We start from the raw sequence: 21,218 nt of genomic DNA, 5'->3' as shown, positions 1-21,218 counted from the left end.
ACCTCCTAGGTCCAGGGAAGATTGATACCAAGACGTATGAAGATCTCCAGGAAACGCTGGGCCACAGATGCTGAAAGGAGACAAGGGCCTTTCCCCAGAGCTGACAGAGAAAGGCTTCTCCTAGAGTCGGTACTCTGAATTCATCCCTCTAGTCTCCTAAACTGTGAGAGAATAAATTTCTGTTTGTTAAAGCAGCACTGGACATCCACTGAGGACCTATTTGTTGTGTGCTGAGGACCAAGGTATATACTAGGCACTGAAGTACAAAGGGATAGCCCAGTCTCTGTCTTCGGGGAATCACAATCTCCCAGGTCTTCACACTAAATTCTAACACTGAGGCATGAATTTATAGTATTGTAAAAAAAGGTCTCTGAGAGCACAGGAGGGAAGGGGTGGTTCAGTGGTGGAGCTCTTGCTGTCCATGTGGAAACTTGGGTTTGATTCCCAGTCAATGCACCGTCTGTCTGTCATTGGAAGGCTTGCATGTTGCTATGATGTGGAACAAGTCTCAGGGGAGTTTCCAAACTAATACCAACTAGGAGGAAAGGCCTGGTGATCTACTTCTGAAAAATCAGCCAGTGAAAACCCCAGGGTCACATTGGCCTGAGCATGAACTGGAGACAGAGCACAGAAGAGGAAGTGGTGAACTCCAATGGGAAGCTGAGGGTAGTGGGGACTCCAGGAAGGCTTCCCAGATGGTGACATAGAACCCAGGTCTTGAAGGATGAGTAGGCTTTTTGATGAGAAGAGAGGTGGGCAAAGAGAAAGTTAGGCAGAACAAATAATATGAGAAAAAGCACAACAAAATCAAAGTGCAGTATGTTTGTGAAATGCGGAGGATGGTGTTAATTAACTGTGCTTAGAGGTTGAACAAGGTTGGAAAGGCTTTGAAGGCCTAACTAAGAATTTGAACTTCCTCCTGTAGGTAATAGGGAGCCCTCTACAGTTTTTAAAAAGGAGCCCTTGTAACCCTCTAGGATAAGCTCTGGACTGCTAAGCTTAAGGCTGGCAGTTCAAGCCCACCAGCTGCTCCTTGTCTCTTAGTAAGACAGATGAGGCTTTCTGCTCCAGTAAAGATTTACAGTCTTGGAAACCCTGTACAGGGTGGCTATGAGTTGGCATCAGCTTGATGGCAGTAGCTAAAAGTTTTTAAGCAGGAAGGAGAAAAGATACATCTGTATGGAGAAGCAGCTCTGATTGCAGAGGATGGACTGAGGAGAGGGTGTGCACCGGAGTATTTCAGGCTGAGACAATTTCGCAGACTGTTACAAGAAAGATCTAATGGCAGTAGCTTTAGTGATACTAAGCAAAAGATATTTCAAAAGGATGATTGACAGAACTTGGCTCCTGGATTGGATATAGGGTATCATCTCAAGAAGTAGACCTCTTGGATATCTGTCACTGAATCAAAAGACCTCTTTCTCCATGGCTGGCGATTACATGTTCTACTGGTACCCAAGGAGTCATCAGGATAGACCAGAGATCACAGATTAAGGAAGAGATGGGATGGCTCTCCTGGCCCAACACTCTCTGGTTACAGGTAAGCTACAGGTTGAGGCTTAGGGAGGTGACTCCCAGTCTGGTCATCTCTCCCTAATGCCAGGCTCCTTCCTCTGAACCACATGGATCAAATGCTTGGCCTCCCATGGAACTGAGCCCACTGTGGGCCCAGTACCAGGAGGTCAGAAGTCATACAGTCCCTCTTCTTTGACTGTTCCTTGTGTCTGCCTGTCTCTGAGTCTGTCTTTCTCCACAACTTCAGTCCTCACCCCCCAGGAGGTGTCAGCTGTCACACCTGAGATGCCAGCTTCCTGCCTGCCCCCAGACGCTCAGCCCCAGAAGGCCCACCCCATTATGGCTCTGCCAAAACAACATCTGAGGGAACTCCAACAGTCTCAGGGCCTCGCCTCTTGTTTTCTGTCTGGAGATGAAGGGGGTTTATCCTGCGCCTCCAGGAGGGAGGATGAGGAGGCTTTACAGCATGTCTGTCCTCTAAGTTTGGGAACGAGGCCATAAATTCAGCTTTAGATCTGCTGCTGTCCCCAAGTCCATGTGTTCCCCTGTTAAGTTTCCGGCACTTTCAGTCACACCATTGGAGAAGGCCCCAAAGGTGTGGGAGGCCACATTCTTAGGAGTCTCCAAGACAACAGGCTTTTAACAGATAGTTTCCATCCTTTTGCTCCTATGATACACCTAGGGATTCATGAAGCAAAAGCACATCATTGGAGAACTTTCCAGCAAATACTGGTCTAGCCATCTGTCCACATACCTCTCCCCTCCCCCAGCTCCAACCTCATCTCTTGTACTCTTTCTCTCTCTCTCTCTGTTGTCTCTCATACCCTTAGCCAACCTCCCTTTCTTCTTTTTCCCTTCCCGTACATAGGGCCAGGCTGCCCATGGACGTTAGTGGGTCAGTTGGGCACAGCAGCTGAGAAACAACCCTCAGGGGAATAGGTGTTTTGGGGAGCAGATTCCCTCCTTAGCATGGGGCCTGGCATATGGTCAGCCTCAGTCACAAGCTTGATGAATTAATAACACTTCTCTGTGTGAGCTGTGCAGGATAATAGGAAGGGGATGAGGAGGTGAGTTTGGGGAGACCACAGCAGGACCTTGAAGCCTGAGCCTAGGAACCTTCAAACCAGGGAGATTACCCAGGTTCTCTAAGAGTAAAAGTGGTGGTTCTTGGGGAGTTTCTTTCTCTTCCCTGCCTAACCCTCTGGCCTCACATTTCAGTAGGTGAGCCTCTCTGCTGAAATTCTGGGTTCAGTTGTTCTTCCAAGAGCAAGGCAGGGCTGTCCTCTCTCTGTGTGTCTCATTTTTATTGTTTTATTGTGGCTGTGGTTATTGTTAAGTGCCATCGAGTTGGTTCTGACTCATAGTGACCCTTTATAGAGTTTCTGAGGAGACGCTAGTGGGTTTGAACTGTTGACTTTGAGGTTTAAAATGACCTTGTGGTCCAGTACTTATCCTACAGAGTCACACCAGGACTTCTTTATTGTTGTAAATATGTTGTTGTTGTTGTTAGGTTCTATTGAGTGGGTACCGACTCATACTGACCTTATGCACAGCAGAACGAAACACTGCCCGACCCTGGGCCAACGTCACTATCGTTGCCACACTTGAACTCATTGATGCTGCCACTTTGCCAATCCATCTTGCTGGGGGTCTTCCTCTTTTTCTCTGACCATCCACCTTACCAAACATGATATCCTTCTCCAGCAACTGGTCCCTCCTGACAATATGTCTGAAGTATGAAAGACGAAGTCTGGCCATCTTGGCCTCCAAGGAGCACTCTGGCTGCACTTTTTCCAACACAGATCTGTTGGTTCTTTTGGCAGCCCATGGCACTTTCAGTATTCTCCTTTAACACCATAACTCAAAAGCATCAATTCTTCTACGATCTTCTTTATTCACTGTCCAGCTTTTGAATGCATATGAGGTTATTGAAAATACCATGGTAAATATATATATAAAATAAAATATTTGCCAGTTCAACATTTTTACTTTCACCCTCTCTCTTTACACTGGTGATTGTGTAAAGGGCAGGCACCTCACCTACACCATTGCGCACACACACTCTCTGTTACTCTCATTCCCCCCAGCCTCCCATTCCTTCAAAAACCCTTTCACTTGCCAGAGTTGGAGGCAGAGTTGATGATGTGGAGAGATGGAGTGGCTGGGGACTTTAGACCCAGAGAGGGAGAGGGGCTGTGTGCTGATGATTGGGGTGGGGGTGGAGGGGCAGGCTTGCAGGGTATACCCTTTGGTTGGTTGATGATGCATGGAGGGGATTGTAACCTTGACAATGAAATGATACACGATAGGATGAATGTAAAGGTAATGTTCTCCCATGTAAATTATCACATAATTCACAATAAAATATTTAAAAAACAAAATTTAAAAAACCCTTTCACTGTGCCATCTTTGTGCCCAGCCAAGACCCCTCTATCCTCCACACCTTTAAGAATTGTCTCCACCTCCTGGTCTTACTTGAAATCTGTCTGATTCCGTCAAGTGTCTCAACGGGAGGTTGCTTTGCTGCGACATCCCACACACTTCAGGTTCAAGTGGTGGAGCAGAATCTTCCCTGTTTTGCATTACCTCTTCCCAACCATTACCCCCTGTCTGCTTCTCGGAAGCTCATTATCCTGCTATACCATCCTCTTTGGCCTTCCTGCTCTTTCTCACTGACTAAAGATTTCATTCCTGCAAGACTTACAGTCTTTCTCTAGACCCCAAACTCTTGCCACCATCTGAGGAAACACCATTCCAGGCTTTCATTCCCCCGACTACACATCTCCAGCAACCATCTTCTCTACTCAGCCACCAACACTCCCACCCACGTCCCCACCCAAAGCAAACACTCTGAACACTGACATCAGCTCCAAGCCCACCGCTGAATCTCCAGACCCTAACACACAAAGATGGCCAGCAAAGATTCCCTGAGCCAGTGAATAAATGAATGTGTGAAGCCAGTGTCCCAGATGGGAGCTGGGCATAATGGTAAGGTCACTAGACAAGGGGGTGAGGTCCAGGTTCTAGTGCTAGCCTTGTCACTAAGGAGCTGTGGGACTTGTCCCCTGGCATTCTTCCATCCCATGGCCTCCTTTTCCTCATCTGAAAAATTACAATTTGTGCAGGTGATTTCTGCGAATCTTGCTTATGACTATCGACAATAATAAGAAATATGAGTTAGTGAGCCTTTAGGTTACTTAGGCACTGTGGTGGGTTTCTACATATTACTTCTCACATATTCAGTAGCTCTGTGAAAACTTACTGATCTCATTTTGAAAGTGAGAAAACAGAGGTGAAGATTTATCCTGCCATATACATTGTTGCTGTTGTTAAGTGCTATCGAGTTGGTTCTGACTCACAGCAACCCTGTATAGGGTTTCCAAGGAGCAGATGGTGAGTTTGAACTGCTGACCTTGCAGTTCAAACTGACCTTATGGTGTGTGCTTATCCTACAGCACCATACCAGGACTTCAGGACTCATATTACACAGTAGTAACTGAAGAAATAATGATGATGGCAATACTATTGGATATTACTAAGATTTTACTAAGTGTACATGTTAGCTCATTTAGTCTTTAGTGCTTATGAATCGGGCTACTAACCTCAAGGTCAGCAGTTCGAAACGACCAGCTGGTCCGTGGGAGAAAGATGAGGCTTTCTGCTCCCATAAAGATTTACAGCATTGGAAACCCTGTACAGGGTCACTATGAGTCGAAACAGACTCCACGCTACTTAACAACAACAACCATATAGATGGACTCCTGGTGTGGCGCTGTGGGTTAATGCATGGGACTACAATGTAGGCTTGAACTGCAAGGTTGGCGGTTCAAGTCCACCAGCAGTTCCTTGGAAATGCTATACAGGGTCGCTATGAGTCAGAACTGACTTGATGGCACTTAACCACAACAACCACAGAAATAGTAGGTGGTAGATTCAGGATTAAAATTTAGGTGGTCAACACAAAACCAAATATGTCTAAATGAATCTCATATCTTGAGATCGAAGACATCTCATTGTTACAAAGACTACTGTTTATGCCTCTAAAATGCCAGTTACCAGTTACTCTAGAAAGGATTTTGACTCATTGTGAGCCCACATGTATCAGAGTAGAACTGTGCTTAGTAGGGTTTCAAAGACTAAGTTTTCCAGAAGTAGATTACCAGGCATTTCTTCTGAGGTCTCTTTGAGGTTATAGGAGACAGGAAGTAAAGGCTCCACTTATCCTACCCTTTGCTTGAGCCTGCTCTCCACCCATTCAATTCCAATAGCTCTGATTTAATCAGGGACTGTGCAGGGGAGGTTGGGTGAGGAATCACTATAGGGGACACAAAGCCAGACAGCGCTGTTTCTGAGCACCTCGTGATCTCTGGACAGATGTGTCAGGTAACTGAGAGCTTCGAGTCCACAGCTAGGCGTGTCCCAGAGTGGAGTCCACAGGCTCTGGCATCAGAATGGCCCGGGTTCTCATTATACATGCAGATGCCTGGATCCCACTTCAGACTACTGAATCAGCATTTCAGGGAGAAGCTGCTTAATCTGAATTTTTGTCAAACTCCAGCAGACTCGATGGTAACTGGGTTAAAATGTAGGAATTATTATCCTGAGGAACCACGTGGTTTGTAGAGACTTGAATGCCCAATGAGAGATTTTTAATTAATGCTGTAGGCAGTGGGAAGCCATTTAGCTTTTTTAAAGCAGTAGAGTGACAACACTAGGATAGTATTCAAGGAGAACGATGCTGTAAGTAATATTCAGTGTGGATTAATGTGACCCACTGCCATTGAGTTGATTCCCACTCACAGCTACCCTATGTAGAGTTTTTGAGGCTGTAAATCTTTACAGGAGCAGAAAGCCTCCTTTTTCTCCCACAGAGCATCTGGTGGATTCAAACTGCTGACCTTGTGGTTTGCAGCCCAACATACAATCCACTATGCCACCAGGTAAGGAAGGCGTAATACCAACCTGGAGGTCATGATAGAATAGTCTAGATAGAATGTAGGGACTGGAGGACAGAGGGTAATTGACAATTGTTGCAAATATAGATGCTACAGGTTCTATCAACTGATGGATCATCAGGGGTATAGCAGGGTTGTGTGCCTGGCAACTAGGAGAATAAAAAGTAAAGCTATTGTGAGGCAGAAAATAAATCTGAAGTAGGGAGAAGGAAGGAAATCATCTTGATTTGTTCCTGTAGAGATTAAAATATGAGAAAATTATTTCAGAGATATCCAGTTCTCAACTGGAAACAAATGGTGGGGTTCTCTGCAGTAAAGATGGGGTTAGAAATTATGGTTTGAAATGTATTGTACATCATGAGATGCAAATTCAAATACCTGCAGGAGCAAGGCAGGCAATGTAAATGATGAGTAAGTATAATAAACAACAGCAACAAATGCCCCTGGCATATATCCAGTATAAATGTCAGCCGCCACTTGGTCTTAGTAGGAAATGGCATAGACTCTGGTGAACTGGTGTGCACATTCCACGTCACAGTGGCCAGCATGTGGGATCACTGCTGACAGATAATCTGACTTTTAAAGAAAGCAATAAACAATATATATGTATAAAGCATGACACTTTCAAATAGTTAAATGTTGACAACTAATGTTTATAGGGCTTTAACACTATGTGTGCCAAATAATATGAGGGGGCTTCAGAAAGTTCATGGGAAAATGGAATTTAAAAAATAATGGATTTTTCCTTAAGAACTTTTTGAAGGCCCCTGGGTCAGCTTAGCTTCACAGGCCTTCAGTTTGTGATTTTTGAATTAGCTGGAAGAGGTCGTTGTAACCACAGATGAAAGTGTTGAGCAAAATGAGAAGAAAACCAGGGACTGAATCCTAAATAGCCATGACTCTCCCAACCCCCAAGTTTGCCTGTAGGTGAGCCCAGAGCTCAGAGGAACTGATTTTTTTTTTTTTTTTTTTTTACCACTGTGTGTTTGATGGGGTCCTATGCTGGTGCAGCAAATGGAGTCTGTGTCTGCTGCAGTTATTTCTGCTCCTCACCTGGAAATCATGTGAGCAGCAGCTGAGGTATTGATGCTTTCCAGGTTAGATGCCAGCTAGGGTAGGATCCTGGAGCTTGCACACCATCAGCCTCCCGGGCCATTCTCATCCCCTCCTGTAGTAAAGATGTGTTGTGCTGAGAAGTCTCTGATTCTGGCTGGAGCATCTTGCTTAACACATCCTAGCTGCTCACTTTCCCATCAAGAAGCTCTTCTGTTGCCTAGTTTAGGTGCTTTCTGAACAGCCGAATCCTCTTTTTGCTTATTTTACTCTTGGTGTTGTTTGTTGGTAGGTGCCTTTGAGTAGGTTCTGACTCACAATGATCATATATGTACAACAGAACCAAACACTGGTCAGTCCTGCGCCAAACTCACAGTTGTTATTGTTTCAGCATATTGTTGCTGCTACTGTGTGAGTCCATCACATTGGGGGTGGGAGGAAGGGTTCTTCCTCTTTTTCACTGACCTTCCACTTTACCTAGCATGATGTCCCTCCTGACAATATGTCCAAAGTATGAAAGACAAAGTCTCACCACCCTTACTTCTAAGAAATATTCTAGCAGCACTTCTTCCAAAACAGAAAGACAATGCTGGTTCAGGAGTAGAATTCTCGCCTTCCACATAGCAGTCCTGGTGTGGCGCTGCAGGATAATGCACTGGATTATAAGGTCAGTTTGAACTGCAAGGTCAGAGGTTCAAACTCACCAGCCACTCCTGTAAAACCCTATATAGGGTTGCTGTGAGTGGGAACTGACCCGATGGCACTTAACAACAACAACATACAAGAGACCTGGGTCTGACGCCCAGCCAACACACCTCATGTTCAACCACCAGCTTGTGTGGAGGCTTGTGTGTTGCTGTGCTGCTGAGCAGCCTTCAGTGTAGCTTCTAAACAAAGACAGACTAGAAGAAAAGGCTCAATAATTTGTTTCTCAAAATCAAGCCCTGAAAACTCCATGGATCACAACAGCCCAATCAGCAAGTGGTCCTGGGGATAATACAAGGCCAGGCAGGGTTTCTGTTTTGTGGGTCACCATGAGTTGGGGGCTGGCTTCAAAGAAAATGGAAAAATGGCTTACTTATTTTTTTTTTTTTAGCTTTCAGACGCTTCTCCAACTTTCAACTGGCTCTAAAAAAAAATGGTCCTAGGGACTTGAGAATCATTGTGGTTTGCCAATTAGAAAGCCCTTTGCTTATTTATATGTTACCAAGCCTTCCTTTAGTCCAGATGTGGACTAAGTAGTTTTCCATTTACCCTCAACCTTAATCATCTTTGCATTATCTATTTCTGTCCCTGTTCTCAGTTCACTTTGGGGTGGGGGAAGGGATTTAAAGATAGACATTTTAAAAATAGCTAACATGCCTGCTTTCCTGCAATCCTTGTCAACAGGATTTAGGGACATTTTCCTGACTTCTGATCCTGAATCTAAATTCTAAACAGGTCCCAGACTGATTGATCTAGAACTGATCTTGAAAGTTATAACGTAGTGGGAAGATGACAGGGAATCCCAAGAGAGGGCCTGTCCAAAGATGCTTGCAAAGAGTTATGAGTATATTTAGCAGTATTTCCACCCTGATTAGGAAGTGAGGAAGAGGCGTCTGGTCCTCCCTGGGTGATGTTTCTTATCAGCTCTGGACAGCAGAGCAGGGCTGTCACCAATGAGGTCTGAAAAGAGGAAAGATCAAATTAACATCTGCAGCAGCCACATTCAGACGTACCCCGCCAAAATGTACTGGTCCTCCCAAAATGTAAGTGCTTAAGCCAAATCTGTTGCTCTTGAGTCAATTCTGACTCACAGGGACCCTATAGGACAGGGTAGAATTGCCCCAGAGAGTTTCCAAGGATGTAAATCTTTACAGAAGTGTACTGCACAGTGGTTGGTGGGTTCAAACTGCCCATCTTCTGATTAGTAGCCAAGCTCTGAACCACCACACCACCAGGGCTCCGTACCTAAAGACACCCTCCCCTCTGAAACACTCATATTTCACAAAATGGCATACTTCAACATACACCACTGTGGGTACATGTTAGGAGTACTTGGGTGGTACAAACCACTAACCAGAGCTTGATGGTTCGGATCCACCCAGAGGCTCCTCGGAAGAAGGACTTGGTGACTTGCTTCCAAAAGGTCGCAGTCTTGAAATCCCAATGGAGTGTAACACTACACAGAAACACATGGGGTCGCCATGAGCCAGAATTGACTTGACATCCAATGGTTTGGATTTTGTTTTTTTAAGATGCATATTAACATCTGCAAACATGCATTCCTCCTATCCACAAATCTCAGAGCACACACACACATAAATATACTTACTACCTTTCCTACCCACACTGATACACACACACACATGCTCACACTCACTCACACACACATACACAAAAATACACACCACACAGTGTAGGGATGAGATGACATCATCCTCTTGGAATAGCTCAGTCCAGCCTCTGCCTGCAGATCTGCTACACTCAACATCAGGTTCCTACGTGTGGCCAGAACACTGCGAGGTAACCTTGGCAACGAAGCCAAAGCCCCACAGGCTCTCATGAAAGAGCTGGGAAAGACAAAAGTCACATAAAATGACAGGGGAGTAGAGAGCAAGGCTATGTGGTTACCCTGTGGACAGAGCAGAACAGAGGCCTGAGGAGAGCAATCGAGTTTTAGGGAGGTTCTGACTTGAGGAGAATAGTTTTGGATGCTTTGGGTGACACACGTGGGTCATTCATGTGGGTGAGATGGAACCAGGATCAGAGAAGGGCAGTGAGACACAGGGCACAGAAGTTTCTGGTACAGATGAAGCATAAATTGAATTCCACCCTTATCCCACCCCCACCTCATCCCCACCACACCCTTCAGGGGTGAAGTCATAGTATCAGGGCACTTAGGGTTCCAAATTCATCCTGATGCTTAAACGGCACATTGACTCTCTCTTCGCAAAGAAAAGGGAGGCAACATGCAAAGAAGGAAAATGAAGGTTGGTTCTTAGCTTTTTTTTTTAGAAAGATGGCACTACTTTATTATTGTGATATGGCAACTGGCTTTCAAATGGTTAATTATTCTAAAAGTATTAAGTCCTTTTGTGACCATTTAAAAATTATGAACATTGGAATTCTTAGGTTTTCAATTTATGATATTTTCACAAATGAACAATTTTAAAGCAAAAATTTCCCTCACCCTCATGGAAGAAACAAAAAAAGTTTGTTTTGACATTACCTTAAGGAGATCAAGCAAGAGCCCATTCCAAATTTACAAGCATGAATTTGAGTGCCTTTGTCCACTGATGGAATAGCATTCAACTCCATATCCAAGGTCTTCCATCTGTCCGCTCTCCACATTGATCCTGTAAGTCAGGCAGAGATCCACTTTCTCATCCTCTTCCTTGAATTGCTGTTGAGTTGCTGCAAACATTCCAGGAAAGCCACCATTGTGAGGTCAAAGTTATCCAAAGAGACACTCTACCCCCAAAACAAAACAAAGGCAGTTCAATAGAGTCATCTGTTAGATACTTCAGATAGGAATGGTTTCCACAGGGGATATGTTGATATCTCTGAAATTCCATTCCCATTTTCTTGGAAAGGACAAGGAGCAGTAGAGTTGTCTGCCCCCAGGCAGCGCTGATTTCATTCCAGCATACAGGGACAGTGGGGAGGCAGCCCAATCTGAAGTTATTGATGATGCCCAAAGGGCCTTCATGCTGGATATCAAATGTCGTATTAAAGATACTTGATTCTGCCAGTTGGTCCAAGTGGATCTGGGTATATTTCAGCTGGTTCTCCAAGCTCCTCATCTCATCAAACAATTCCAGTTCTTGATACTTCAGGGCACTGCAGTCCCTCAGGTACTGTATCTGTTGCTGGTCCAGTGCTTCAGTCTTGGCCTGGGCTGCCTTTTTCCAGTTCTTCTCCATATTACCCAGCTTTTGGACTAGACTTACCTCTTCCAGCTCCAAGCTTCAGCTCCTTCTATAATGTTTCCATCTCATTCTCACCTGTTGTCAGCTCCCTGGTCTCCAAGCAGTGTCTGTAGCTCTGACTCGTAGATTCTGTGATTGTGAATTGGATGTCTAGCTGTTCAAGAAGGTTGTTAGTGCACTCCTTACACAGGGGGTGATTCACAGATTTCTCACCAGCGAGGATGTCAAATATGTCTGTGGTGGCCTTTTGGATGCTTGTTCTTACGGAACACACATCCCAAAGTAGGGTGAAGGGGTTGAAATTCTCCCAGGACGTTCATGCTGTCATCATGATGGGGTCTGTCCGCAAGAAGTACCATCCTGTAGATTTGTAGTATCTGTCTCATTCCTGGAAGTAGGATCTTCCTCCTTGATTCCTCCTGACTTTCCTTGAGCCAAAGGGTAGTTGCTGGGTGGTGCTGAGGCTCGGGGTCTCTGCAGACTTACTCAGTTTTGGGGGCTGCCTTGTAGCACTGGCACATGAATCAGATGGAGAACATGCTGGAGGACATGATTTCAAGTTTCCTCTGACTCTCTAGTGACCTTAAACTCCTAGGTCAGATCCTAGCTTTTGAGCTTAAGATCCTGGATGAATTAGAAATTTCCAAAAGTAGTTTGGACTATAATGTATTTGACTTTGTAAGAAACTGACATGAGAACCCTGAGTTAGGGGCACTTCCACTGTATAGTGACTTGGGAACTTTATTAGTGTGTGTGATGTGTCAGGATAGGTCATAGAACCCTTTATTAAAGAAAAGTATCAAAATGTGATGCTGTTATTCCTCAGTGTATCCTCCACCTAGGTCTTCTTGTTGTTCAGTGCTGTGAGTCAGTTCCCAATCATAATGACCCTATTTAGGGTTTCTGAGGCTTTCAACCTTTGAGGGAGCAGAAAGCCTCATTTTTTTTTTCCTGTGGAGCAGCTGGTGGGCTTGAACAGTGGACTTTGTGGTTTGCAGTCCATTGCTTATCATATGGAGCCACTACACTCCCCCATCTAGACTTATATATTTCTGAAGGTGGTGTTTCCATCTCGCTGTCACCCTTTCCTGAAGAATTCTGGATTCTTCATTTTCTACCACACCCGAACAGCAGCTTTAGCATCCTTGAAGGACTCAAACTGTGTTCCTTTGAAATGTTCTTTGGATTGGGGGACCAAAAAGAAATCTGACAGGGCAAGATCAGGGTTATAGGATGGATAGGGTAAAGTTTCCCATTGAAATTCTCCTAGGACAGCTCTTGCCACCTTCGAAGAAGGAGCAGGTGCATTGTGATAGAATGAATTCCTTGGTGCAACTTTCCTGGCCTTTTTCTCAGCAATGCAGTTTTCCATTTTCTTAAAACTTCATAAGAAAGACCTTGTGATTGTCCTGCATCCTTTGAGAAAAATTCCAAGATTGCTCCATTGGAAACACTCACCACCACCACCACCAAATGATCACCATAACCTAAGCTGACCTCTTCTGTCTTGAACTTAACTGGCCCAGCAGATCCCCTCAGAAGCCACTGCTTTGATTGGACCTTTCTTTTTGAAGGTATCCTAATGAGACTAAGACAAGTATATTACTGAGAAAACTTGTCTGTGGCCATCCTCTGATAGCAGAGATATGTTTACTGGAACCTGATTAGCAATTTATTTTGACCTAACCCGATATCGTCGTTATGTGATGTAGAGTTGGTTCCGACTCATAGCAACACTGTACAGGGTTTCTGAGGCTGTAAATATTTACAGGAGCAGAAATCCTCATCTTTCTTTCATGGAACTGCTGGCAGTTTCCAGTACTCCATGGGAGAAAGATGAGGCTTTCTGCTCCATAGCACTTAACAACAACAAGAGCAACTGAATACTGCTAAAGTAATCATTCCCATTTCCCCCTCTGTACAGTCCCTGGTTACCACTAATAAATGTGTCTCTATGTATTTGTCTCTTTGAAGTATTTCACATAAAGGGGGATAATACAATATTTGCACTCTTGTGTCTGACTTATTTTACTTCACATGTTTTCAAGGTTCATCGATGTCATAGCTTGTATCAGAACTTCATTTCTCTTTATGGCTGAATAAGATTTGGGGACTTTTAATATAGATTAAGAAGTCCCTGAGTGGCCCAAATGGTTCCTACCCCAAGGCACTTGGGAAGAAAAGCCTGGTGAACTGCTTCTGAAAGGACACAGCCTCGGAAACCATATGGAGCAATTCGACCATGCACACACATCAAGTTGCCATGGGTTGGTACTGACTCGAAGCAATTAACACCAATATGGGGTAAATTAACCTTCCTTTCCCTAGGTTGTATGTACAGATTAAAAAGGATGAGAAAGCAGGGAAACTACCTTCTAGTTCTTATGCGTTATCTCTGTCTCACCCAAGGTTCAGGGACTAGTTACCACAGATGAGGCTAAGACAGACTCTCCTGTTCCTGTCCTGCAAATGCAGACTGTTTCCCCCATTCATGGCATCATCTGGAATAGCAGTTCTGTGGGTCTAGGAGCCATGAGAACAACAGCACAGGAACTCTATGATGTTGTTGTTATATGCCATGGAGTGGGTTCCGACTCATAGAGACCCTGTACAGGATTTTCTATAGTCTAAAGAAAAAGGCACCATATGTAAAGTCAGCAGGTCTAGTATTGTTCTTGGCTCTCTTGAGAATCCGCTGTGGCATTTGTTGAGTGGTAAAAAATGTATATAAAGATAGAGTTATATATTTTCTAAGGCAAAAAGCAAGTGATGGTCTGTCAAATGAGTTTTTCCTTTAATTCTGGCTGTAGGAATTGTAAGGCCCAGAACATCAGCCTTGTCAAAGGTACACCTACAAAGATGCTAAGTGTTTTAGGATTAGGTGCTTTGAAAACCTGTACCTCTGTTCTTAAATTCCTAGCACTGCTGCAACAGAAATGTCACATGTAAGAGGCTTTAAAGACCAGAAATCTATTTTCTCATAGTTCTGGAGGCTGGAAGTCCAGATCAAGGTCTTGGCCGTGTTGATTCCTTATTTGTAGAAGTCTCAAGTATTCCTTGGTTCCTTGGCTTAGAAACCTCCCTCACATGACACTTGTCTTTTCCTGTTTTTGTTTGAGTGTATATACTGCTTTTAACATAACACAGAAGTAATTATGTTTTGGATCCACCTACACTGATAGGACCTCAACTGAATGATTAATCATATTGCATTACATTGCATTATGGGGCGGGGGGGAGGTGATTACATTCCATTAAATAAATCCACAGGTATAGGAGTTAATATTCCAACGCATATGTGGGAGCATAATTCAATCCATAGCATTTGCCTATATCTTGATCCATTTCCCTGACTTCTTGGCGGTTGACTTTGATCAATCATGGTCTTACTGATAGCTGGTCTCTTTGGTCTCCTGTACCTCTAGGTTATCTTGTTTCCTGTAACACATTTTTTTCACCTCAATGGGTAAAGGTAAGTATTTTCTATGGCCTGATCCAGCTTCTGGGGAGGAGCCAGTGAACAGGCCAACTATGAGATGTGTTTGATGTCACCATATTAGAATTCCAGGGCATTTTGATGGGTTGTATGAAGCAGTGGAGCAGAATATTTGAATCTGAACTGGCCTAGTAGGGCATATGAACATAGTAATTTGTTCTTAAGGTTCCTGGGTGGTTCAAATGGTTAAGCACTTAACTAGCTGAAAGTTTGATATTTTGAACCCACCCAGAGGCACCTCAGAAGAAAGTTCTGATGATCTGCTTCTGAAAGGTCAGAGCTACTGAAAATCCCATGGAGTACAGTTCTATTCTGCAACACACGAGTCAGAATCGAATTGCCAGCAACTGCCAACCTGTTGTCAAGCAGCTTACAACAGTTGCTGAGACAAGCTGTCAACTTTTAAAGAGATCACCAACAGTATCATACAGTAGATTATTAATGGCTCATGAGTGGTATGAATAACATTAGTTCAGTGGTGGGAGAATACTCAGTACAGGCTTTCATGCTTAAGCTGTGTTTTAGGTGTTTGGGGGATTGAAAGAGGTGAGTTGGAGGCAGTAAAGTATCCAGAAGATAAGAACATGAGCCACACTGCAAAGCCAGGCACATTTGGACATGTATGGAATGGGGACCACATTACAGGACAGGGATGCAGATCACAGGCAGAATGTTGAGGGCTGTGGGCTGCACAGCTGCTGTGGTGTATAGTAGAGTGATTCTCTGCAGCAAAGGTTCCCAAGGTGGCAGAAGCCTATAATGGTCCCATTACTGTGGAGTTGATTCTGACTCCCAGCAATGCTACAGGACAGAGTAGACCTGCCCCATAGGGTTTCCTAGGCTATAACCTTTGGAGATAAGATTCCTGGTGATACAGAAGTTAAGTGCTTCTTCTGAACCCACCAGTCACTCAGTGGGAGAAAGATTTGGCAATCTGCTTCTGTAATGATTACAGCTTTGGGTCAGGTTGACTCTGTCCCACGGAGGTCACTATGAGACAGAATAGGCACAAAGGTTTTTTTGTTTTTGTTTCTGCAAACTGCCACACCTCCTTTTCCCTGTGGATTAGCTAGTAGCTTCAAAGCACTGATCTTCTGATTATCAGCTGAGTGCTTAACCAATGCACTGGCTGGGCTCCTTCCTGTAAAGGCAGGTGGTCCAGATGATGAGAGGCCTTAACTATCAGGCAAAGGAGTCCAGACTCAATCCAGCAAACAAAGGGGACAGAGGTGTCTCTGAAGGGCCTGAATAAGAGAAGAGCAAGTAAATGGGTCACTTTGGAAGGGAGTTTAGGAAGGGTGATGTGGGGATGTGATTGGATAGATTCTACTGCAATCATTTAGCCATGAAGAAGTAACTGGTCTTGGGACTGGTCTGAGCAGCAAAGTTCAGGAAGAAGCCAAAAGTGGATCTGTAAGATTCTGGCTGGAGTGACTAGAAAAGTAAAGGGATCTCTAAATGATACAGAGAACTGTAGAGGAGCTGACTTTGGAGAAGCCATTGAGGTGGTCTCTGGGCATCCCAGGGGAAGAACACAGCAGGTGGTGGAAGGAACTAGGTGAATAGACATAGGACCAATCGACTACGCATGTTTGAAAGACAGTTGCAAAATATCATCAATGTAGGATCTTTCTGAGTAAAGAAAGATAGGAGTGAAAAGAGGGAGTAGTAAATACTGACAGTGAATTTCAGAGGCAGGAAGGGATCCAGGAGAGGTACATCCTAGAAAGGGGGCAAGGAACCTTGGGACAGTGTCAAGGAAACAAAGGAGGAGACTGCTTCCATACACTGCCTGCCCAGAGTTCACAGAAAATGAGAATTTACAGAAGCCACTGGGTTTGATTCATGTAACAAATATGTATGGGGCATTTATGTATGCATGTTGGTTAGGAAGTTACCCCCATTCAGCAGATACCTGCCGAGAACCTGGGATGGATCCAGGCCCAAATGAGTGGAAGAGGAAAACTGAGGCCACATCCTTCCCTAGAGGGGATTGGGTTTTTCCATCCATAATGAAAAAGAAAGGCAGATTGCAGAGGGGTGGAAGAAGAGGAAGTGATAGAAAAATGTATACAGTTGAGTGCGAACCACTTACTCATTTTTAATTTATTTTTTATTTTTTTTACATTTAAAGGATGTTGTTGTTAAGTGCCATGGAGTCAGTTCCAAACTATAGCAACCCTGTATAGGGTTTCTGAGGAGCAGCTGGGAGTTTGAACCACTGACCTTACAGTTCAAACCGACTATTGCAATCTTGCAATCCACTGCATTAACCCACAGTGCCACACCAGGATTCCATTTAAGGGATGGTAGTGGTGGAGAAGGGTAGTGGTGGTGGTGTGCCGTGAAGTTGGTTTCCCTTCAGATTTATAGCGACCCTGCATAAGGTTTCCTAGGTTGTAAATCTTTACGGGAGAAGTAGTATCATCTTTTTCTCTCGCAGAAAGCAGTTTCTAACTGCTGATTTTTTGAGGTTAGCAACCCCACTGGTAACCACTACTCTACAAGAGGATGTTGATGTTGTTGTTGTTGTTGTTAAGTGCCATAGAGTCGTTTCCGATTCATAGCGAACCTGTATAGTGTTTCCAAGGAGCGGCTGGTGAGCTTGAACCACCGACTTTGTGGTTCAAACGACTTTGCAGTCCAGCTCATTAACCCACAGCACTGCTTGTTGTTAAATGTTGTGGTTAAGTGCCTGCTGTGGAGTCAGTTCTGTTGTTAAATAGGGAATGAGAAAAGTAGTTTGAGGGGGCAGATAAGTTTCTCACACTTCCCTCCACCTCTCACCCAACAACATATGTGAAAATTGGATGTTTCTAGGCAAGAAAAATGGAGTCCTGGTGTGGCCCTGTGGGTTAACGCACTAGACTGCTAAGTCATTTGAACTTCAAGGTCAGTGGTTCAAATTCACCGCTGCTCCTTGGAAACCCTATACAGGGTCGCTATGGGTCAGAATCGACTCGACGGCACTTCACAACAACAACAGGTAAGAGAAAAGGAGTTGTAGAGGAAGAGCAGAACTTGTTGAAGAAAGTGGGATCATTATGGAAGGAAATATAAGATTCAGACTCCACTTCTGAAGAACTATAGGAGCCCTGGTGGCTATGTAGATTAGGTAGGTTTACCACGGCTCTTTAAGCCCACCATTCAGTGCGCGGGAGAAAGATGAAGCGGTCTGTTCTTGTAAGATTTACTGTCTCTGAAACCGTATAGGATCGCTAGCAGTGGGAGCCGATTTGATGGCATTGGATTTGTGTGTTTGTGTGTTCCAAAGAGCCATGGCAAAGAGGTAAAATGATGACAAAGAATGTGAGTGAGCGGTTCTGCCAGTAAGTGGTTGGAAATTTTACTGGAGTCCAAGCGGGACCGCTTGGGAGAGGTGGTATCAGCGAAGGCTTCTTGGAGGAGGTGGCCTTTCATCGGAAACTTGAAGAATGGCCGGATTTGGATGGGAGGGGCGGCTAGGAGAGGTCGGGACGTTCCCTGTGTGCTGCAAGCTGGGAGCTGATTTCCTTTTCGAAGACCTTTCGGCTTCTCCGACCTCTCTCTCCTTAACCGCCACGCTCGACTCGTAAGCCCCGCTCAGGTTCCCAGCACTGACGTCAGCGGACGATGACCTCAGCGCGGAGGCGGGGGCGGCGACGTGGGCGGGTCTGCGGCAGCGCGAGGGGCGGGGCGGACTCCCGGGCCCGCCCTCATCCGCTTGCGATGGCCAATGGGCACCTTTACCAATTTCCCTCTCCCCTCCCGGCCTGGGCGCACAGTATGAAAGGCGCTGCCTGGGGCGAGTCCTGTCAGAGCTGGATACCCTACCAGGCGGGTGAAAACTTGCAGGTGGCCTCCTCCGAGCCCTTCCGATTAGCGGCACGTCCCACCAGATACCTCTCAACTCACCCAGCCGCCACTGCTCTTGGAGTCACACACATCATGAACCAGACCCGCTGGACCTCGAAGAGAACTGACATGCTCCCGGAGATCGCCGCCGCCGTGGGTTTCCTCTCCAGCCTCCTGAGGACCCGGGGCTGTGTGAGCGAGCAGAGACTTAAGGTTTTCAGCGGGGCTCTCCAAGAGGCACTAACAGGTGGGCACGCACCGAGGGTCCAAGCGCCCGTCCAACTCCGGCACACGGGCTCGGCCGCCTCCTTGCCTGGGGCTCCTTTCTCTCCTAGGGCCGGGTTCCCAACAATAGCAATTCTGTTTCGCTCTTCCGGTACGCGGGACGGCCGCAGCCCCCCACCCCTGGGGTCTTGTCGCCTGTCTCCTTTCCGACCTGCGCTCGGATCTGGTCCGAGGTGTTGGTTAATGGTTGGGCATACCCCCTCCCGGCTGTCCGGGGAGTAGACCCTTGTCCCAGAATGTGGTCCCAAATGTGATCCCAAGTCCCCAGTTTATGCCACCGAAGAGGGGGGTACGTTCGAGCCAGAGTGCTGGTTCACCTTCTTCGTTGGGACGCAGCTGGCCACAAAGCTCTGCTTCCCGCTTGGGGGTCCTTAAAGGAAAAGCTGTTTCAACAATTTAGAGACCCAGTCGTGGTTCTTCCTGGCCTTGCGATGCTGAGTTCTGCCTGGGCCAATTCCCTAGTGTGGACTCGCTTGAAGTTTGAAGCCAGGCCCCCTTTGTGCCCTTTGATTCCCCTTGGAAGCCATATGCCACCGATTATGGTACCCCTAATGAGCCTTGTAGCTAGTTACTAGATTAATGCGAGGGTATTGGGAGGTAGTCAGTGTGAGGCTGGAAGGTTGACGAGATAAGTAGAGGCTGACTGGGAGAGAGACCTATCTTCCAGCTGTTTCTGGGCCAGCCTGACTTCAAAGGAACATCAGATATTTCAGCAAAACAAGCATTTTTTTTTTACTCCCTGACTTCTGAGGGAGGCAGGGGGAGCTACTTGGGGGCACAGTGTGAGACCAAATGACTTTTAGATCCCCCACAGTGTGGACCAACTTTGGGGTCCTGAAACTTCAGTTCACAGATCTCTGGAGGTTCTGCCCGGACATGCCAGTCTGACCATGTACCCAAAGCAATACACGGGCCACTAGGGAGTGTCCCTCCCTCTCCAACCCAGTGCACAAGCATAGTGGTGTGCCGTGGAGTCAGTTCCGACTCAGAGACCCTGTCTGCATTGGGTTTCCGAAGCTGTAAATCTTATGGGAGCAGAAAGCCTCATCTTTCTTCCATGAAATGACTGGTAGTTTCGAACTGCTGACCTTGAAGTTAGAAGTCCGACTTATGATCATTATGCTACACAGAAACACACACACACACCTGTCTTGAAAGGGGAAATCTCTCCAGCTCCCATGAAGTGTCTGTTAAATTTTAGCAAGAGAGTTTCAGAAGGGACCTGGAACCACCTTACTTAGGTCACATCATTGGACTTCTATTATCCTCTTCTTCCTTCGTCCTTATCCCCTCTTGGTTGTAGTTCCCATGGCTAGCTGCTCTAACCAGAGCATCTCCTCCTGTCCCCTCTGCAGAGCACTACAAACACCACTGGTTTCCCGAAAAGCCGTCCAAGGGCTCCGGCTACCGCTGCATCCGCATCAACCACAAGATGGACCCCATCATTAGCAAGGTGGCCAGCCAGATTGGACTTAGCCAGCCCCAGTTGCACCGGTTGCTTCCCAGTGAGCTGACCCTGTGGGTAGACCCCTATGAGGTGTCCTACCGCATTGGGGAGGATGGCTCCATCTGCGTCCTGTATGAAGAGGCTCCGGTCGCCTCCTCCTACGGGCTCCTCACCTGCAAGAACCAAATGATGCTGGGCCGGAGCAGCCCCTCGAAGAACTACGTGATGGCAGTCTCCAGTTAGATTCCTGCTACCCCAGCCCTGGCACTCTACTGTACTCAATTCTGCCGTGACAACAGGCTATTGCATACCTCAACCTGGGGAACTGTATTTTTAAATGAAGAGCTATTTATATATATATTATTTTTTTTTAAGAAAAGAGGAGGAAAAAAAAAAACCAAAAGATTTTTTTAAAGAAAAAAAATCCTTAAAAGGGAGCTGCTTGGAAGTGGCTTCCCCAGGTGCCTTTAGGAGAGAACTTTTGTGTGCTTGAGTCTGGGAGCCAGTGTCTATCTTTGGGAATGGGGGTCACTGAGAGGTGTATTCAGCTAAGGTGAAGCAGGAGAGGGAACAATCAAGGTTAGCAACTGTGAATGAGAGATGTCTGGATCTGCCCAGGTTGGAGAAGAGAAGAGAGGCTCAGTACCAATGTCTTAGTAACCCAACCAGGCCACCTGCATCCCTGGCCTGCTCTTACTCAGGGGCGTTCCAGCCTAGACTAT

General features: G+C 45.8%; 1 protein-coding gene and 1 pseudogene across 1 annotated transcript; one reads left to right on the top strand and one right to left on the bottom strand.

Annotated features, from left to right (window-relative positions):
- The first annotated feature begins 8,546 nt into the window (after window positions 1-8,546).
- Window positions 8,547-21,007, top strand: BTG2 (BTG family, member 2). Its single transcript, XM_006834114.1, has 4 exons — window positions 8,547-8,551; window positions 9,236-9,237; window positions 18,793-19,011; window positions 20,405-21,007. Exons 3-4 carry the CDS (start codon window positions 18,858-18,860, stop codon window positions 20,737-20,739), a joined length of 489 nt encoding a protein of 162 aa, XP_006834177.1. The 5' UTR covers window positions 8,547-8,551; window positions 9,236-9,237; window positions 18,793-18,857; the 3' UTR covers window positions 20,740-21,007.
- On the bottom strand, window positions 10,004-11,955 carry LOC102812580 (annotated as a pseudogene).
- Window positions 21,008-21,218: the final 211 nt, after the last annotated feature.

The sequence above is a fragment of the Chrysochloris asiatica genome, unplaced genomic scaffold (assembly GCF_000296735.1).
Source record: "Chrysochloris asiatica unplaced genomic scaffold, ChrAsi1.0 scaffold00009, whole genome shotgun sequence".
Classification (NCBI taxonomy): Eukaryota; Metazoa; Chordata; class Mammalia; order Afrosoricida; family Chrysochloridae; genus Chrysochloris; species Chrysochloris asiatica.
Note: the sequence above shows the minus strand (reverse complement) of the source record. Positions and strands in the feature narration are given on the sequence as shown.

Bases quoted from the DNA above. Each gene is read 5' to 3' on its own strand.
- BTG2 (XM_006834114.1), top strand. From the start codon at position 18,858: ATGAACCAGACCCGCTGGACCTCGAAGAGAACTGACATGCTCCCGGAG. The intron at 19,012-20,404 runs GTGGGCACGCAC...TCCCCTCTGCAG, and splicing joins TCTCCAAGAGGCACTAACAG to AGCACTACAAACACCACTGG.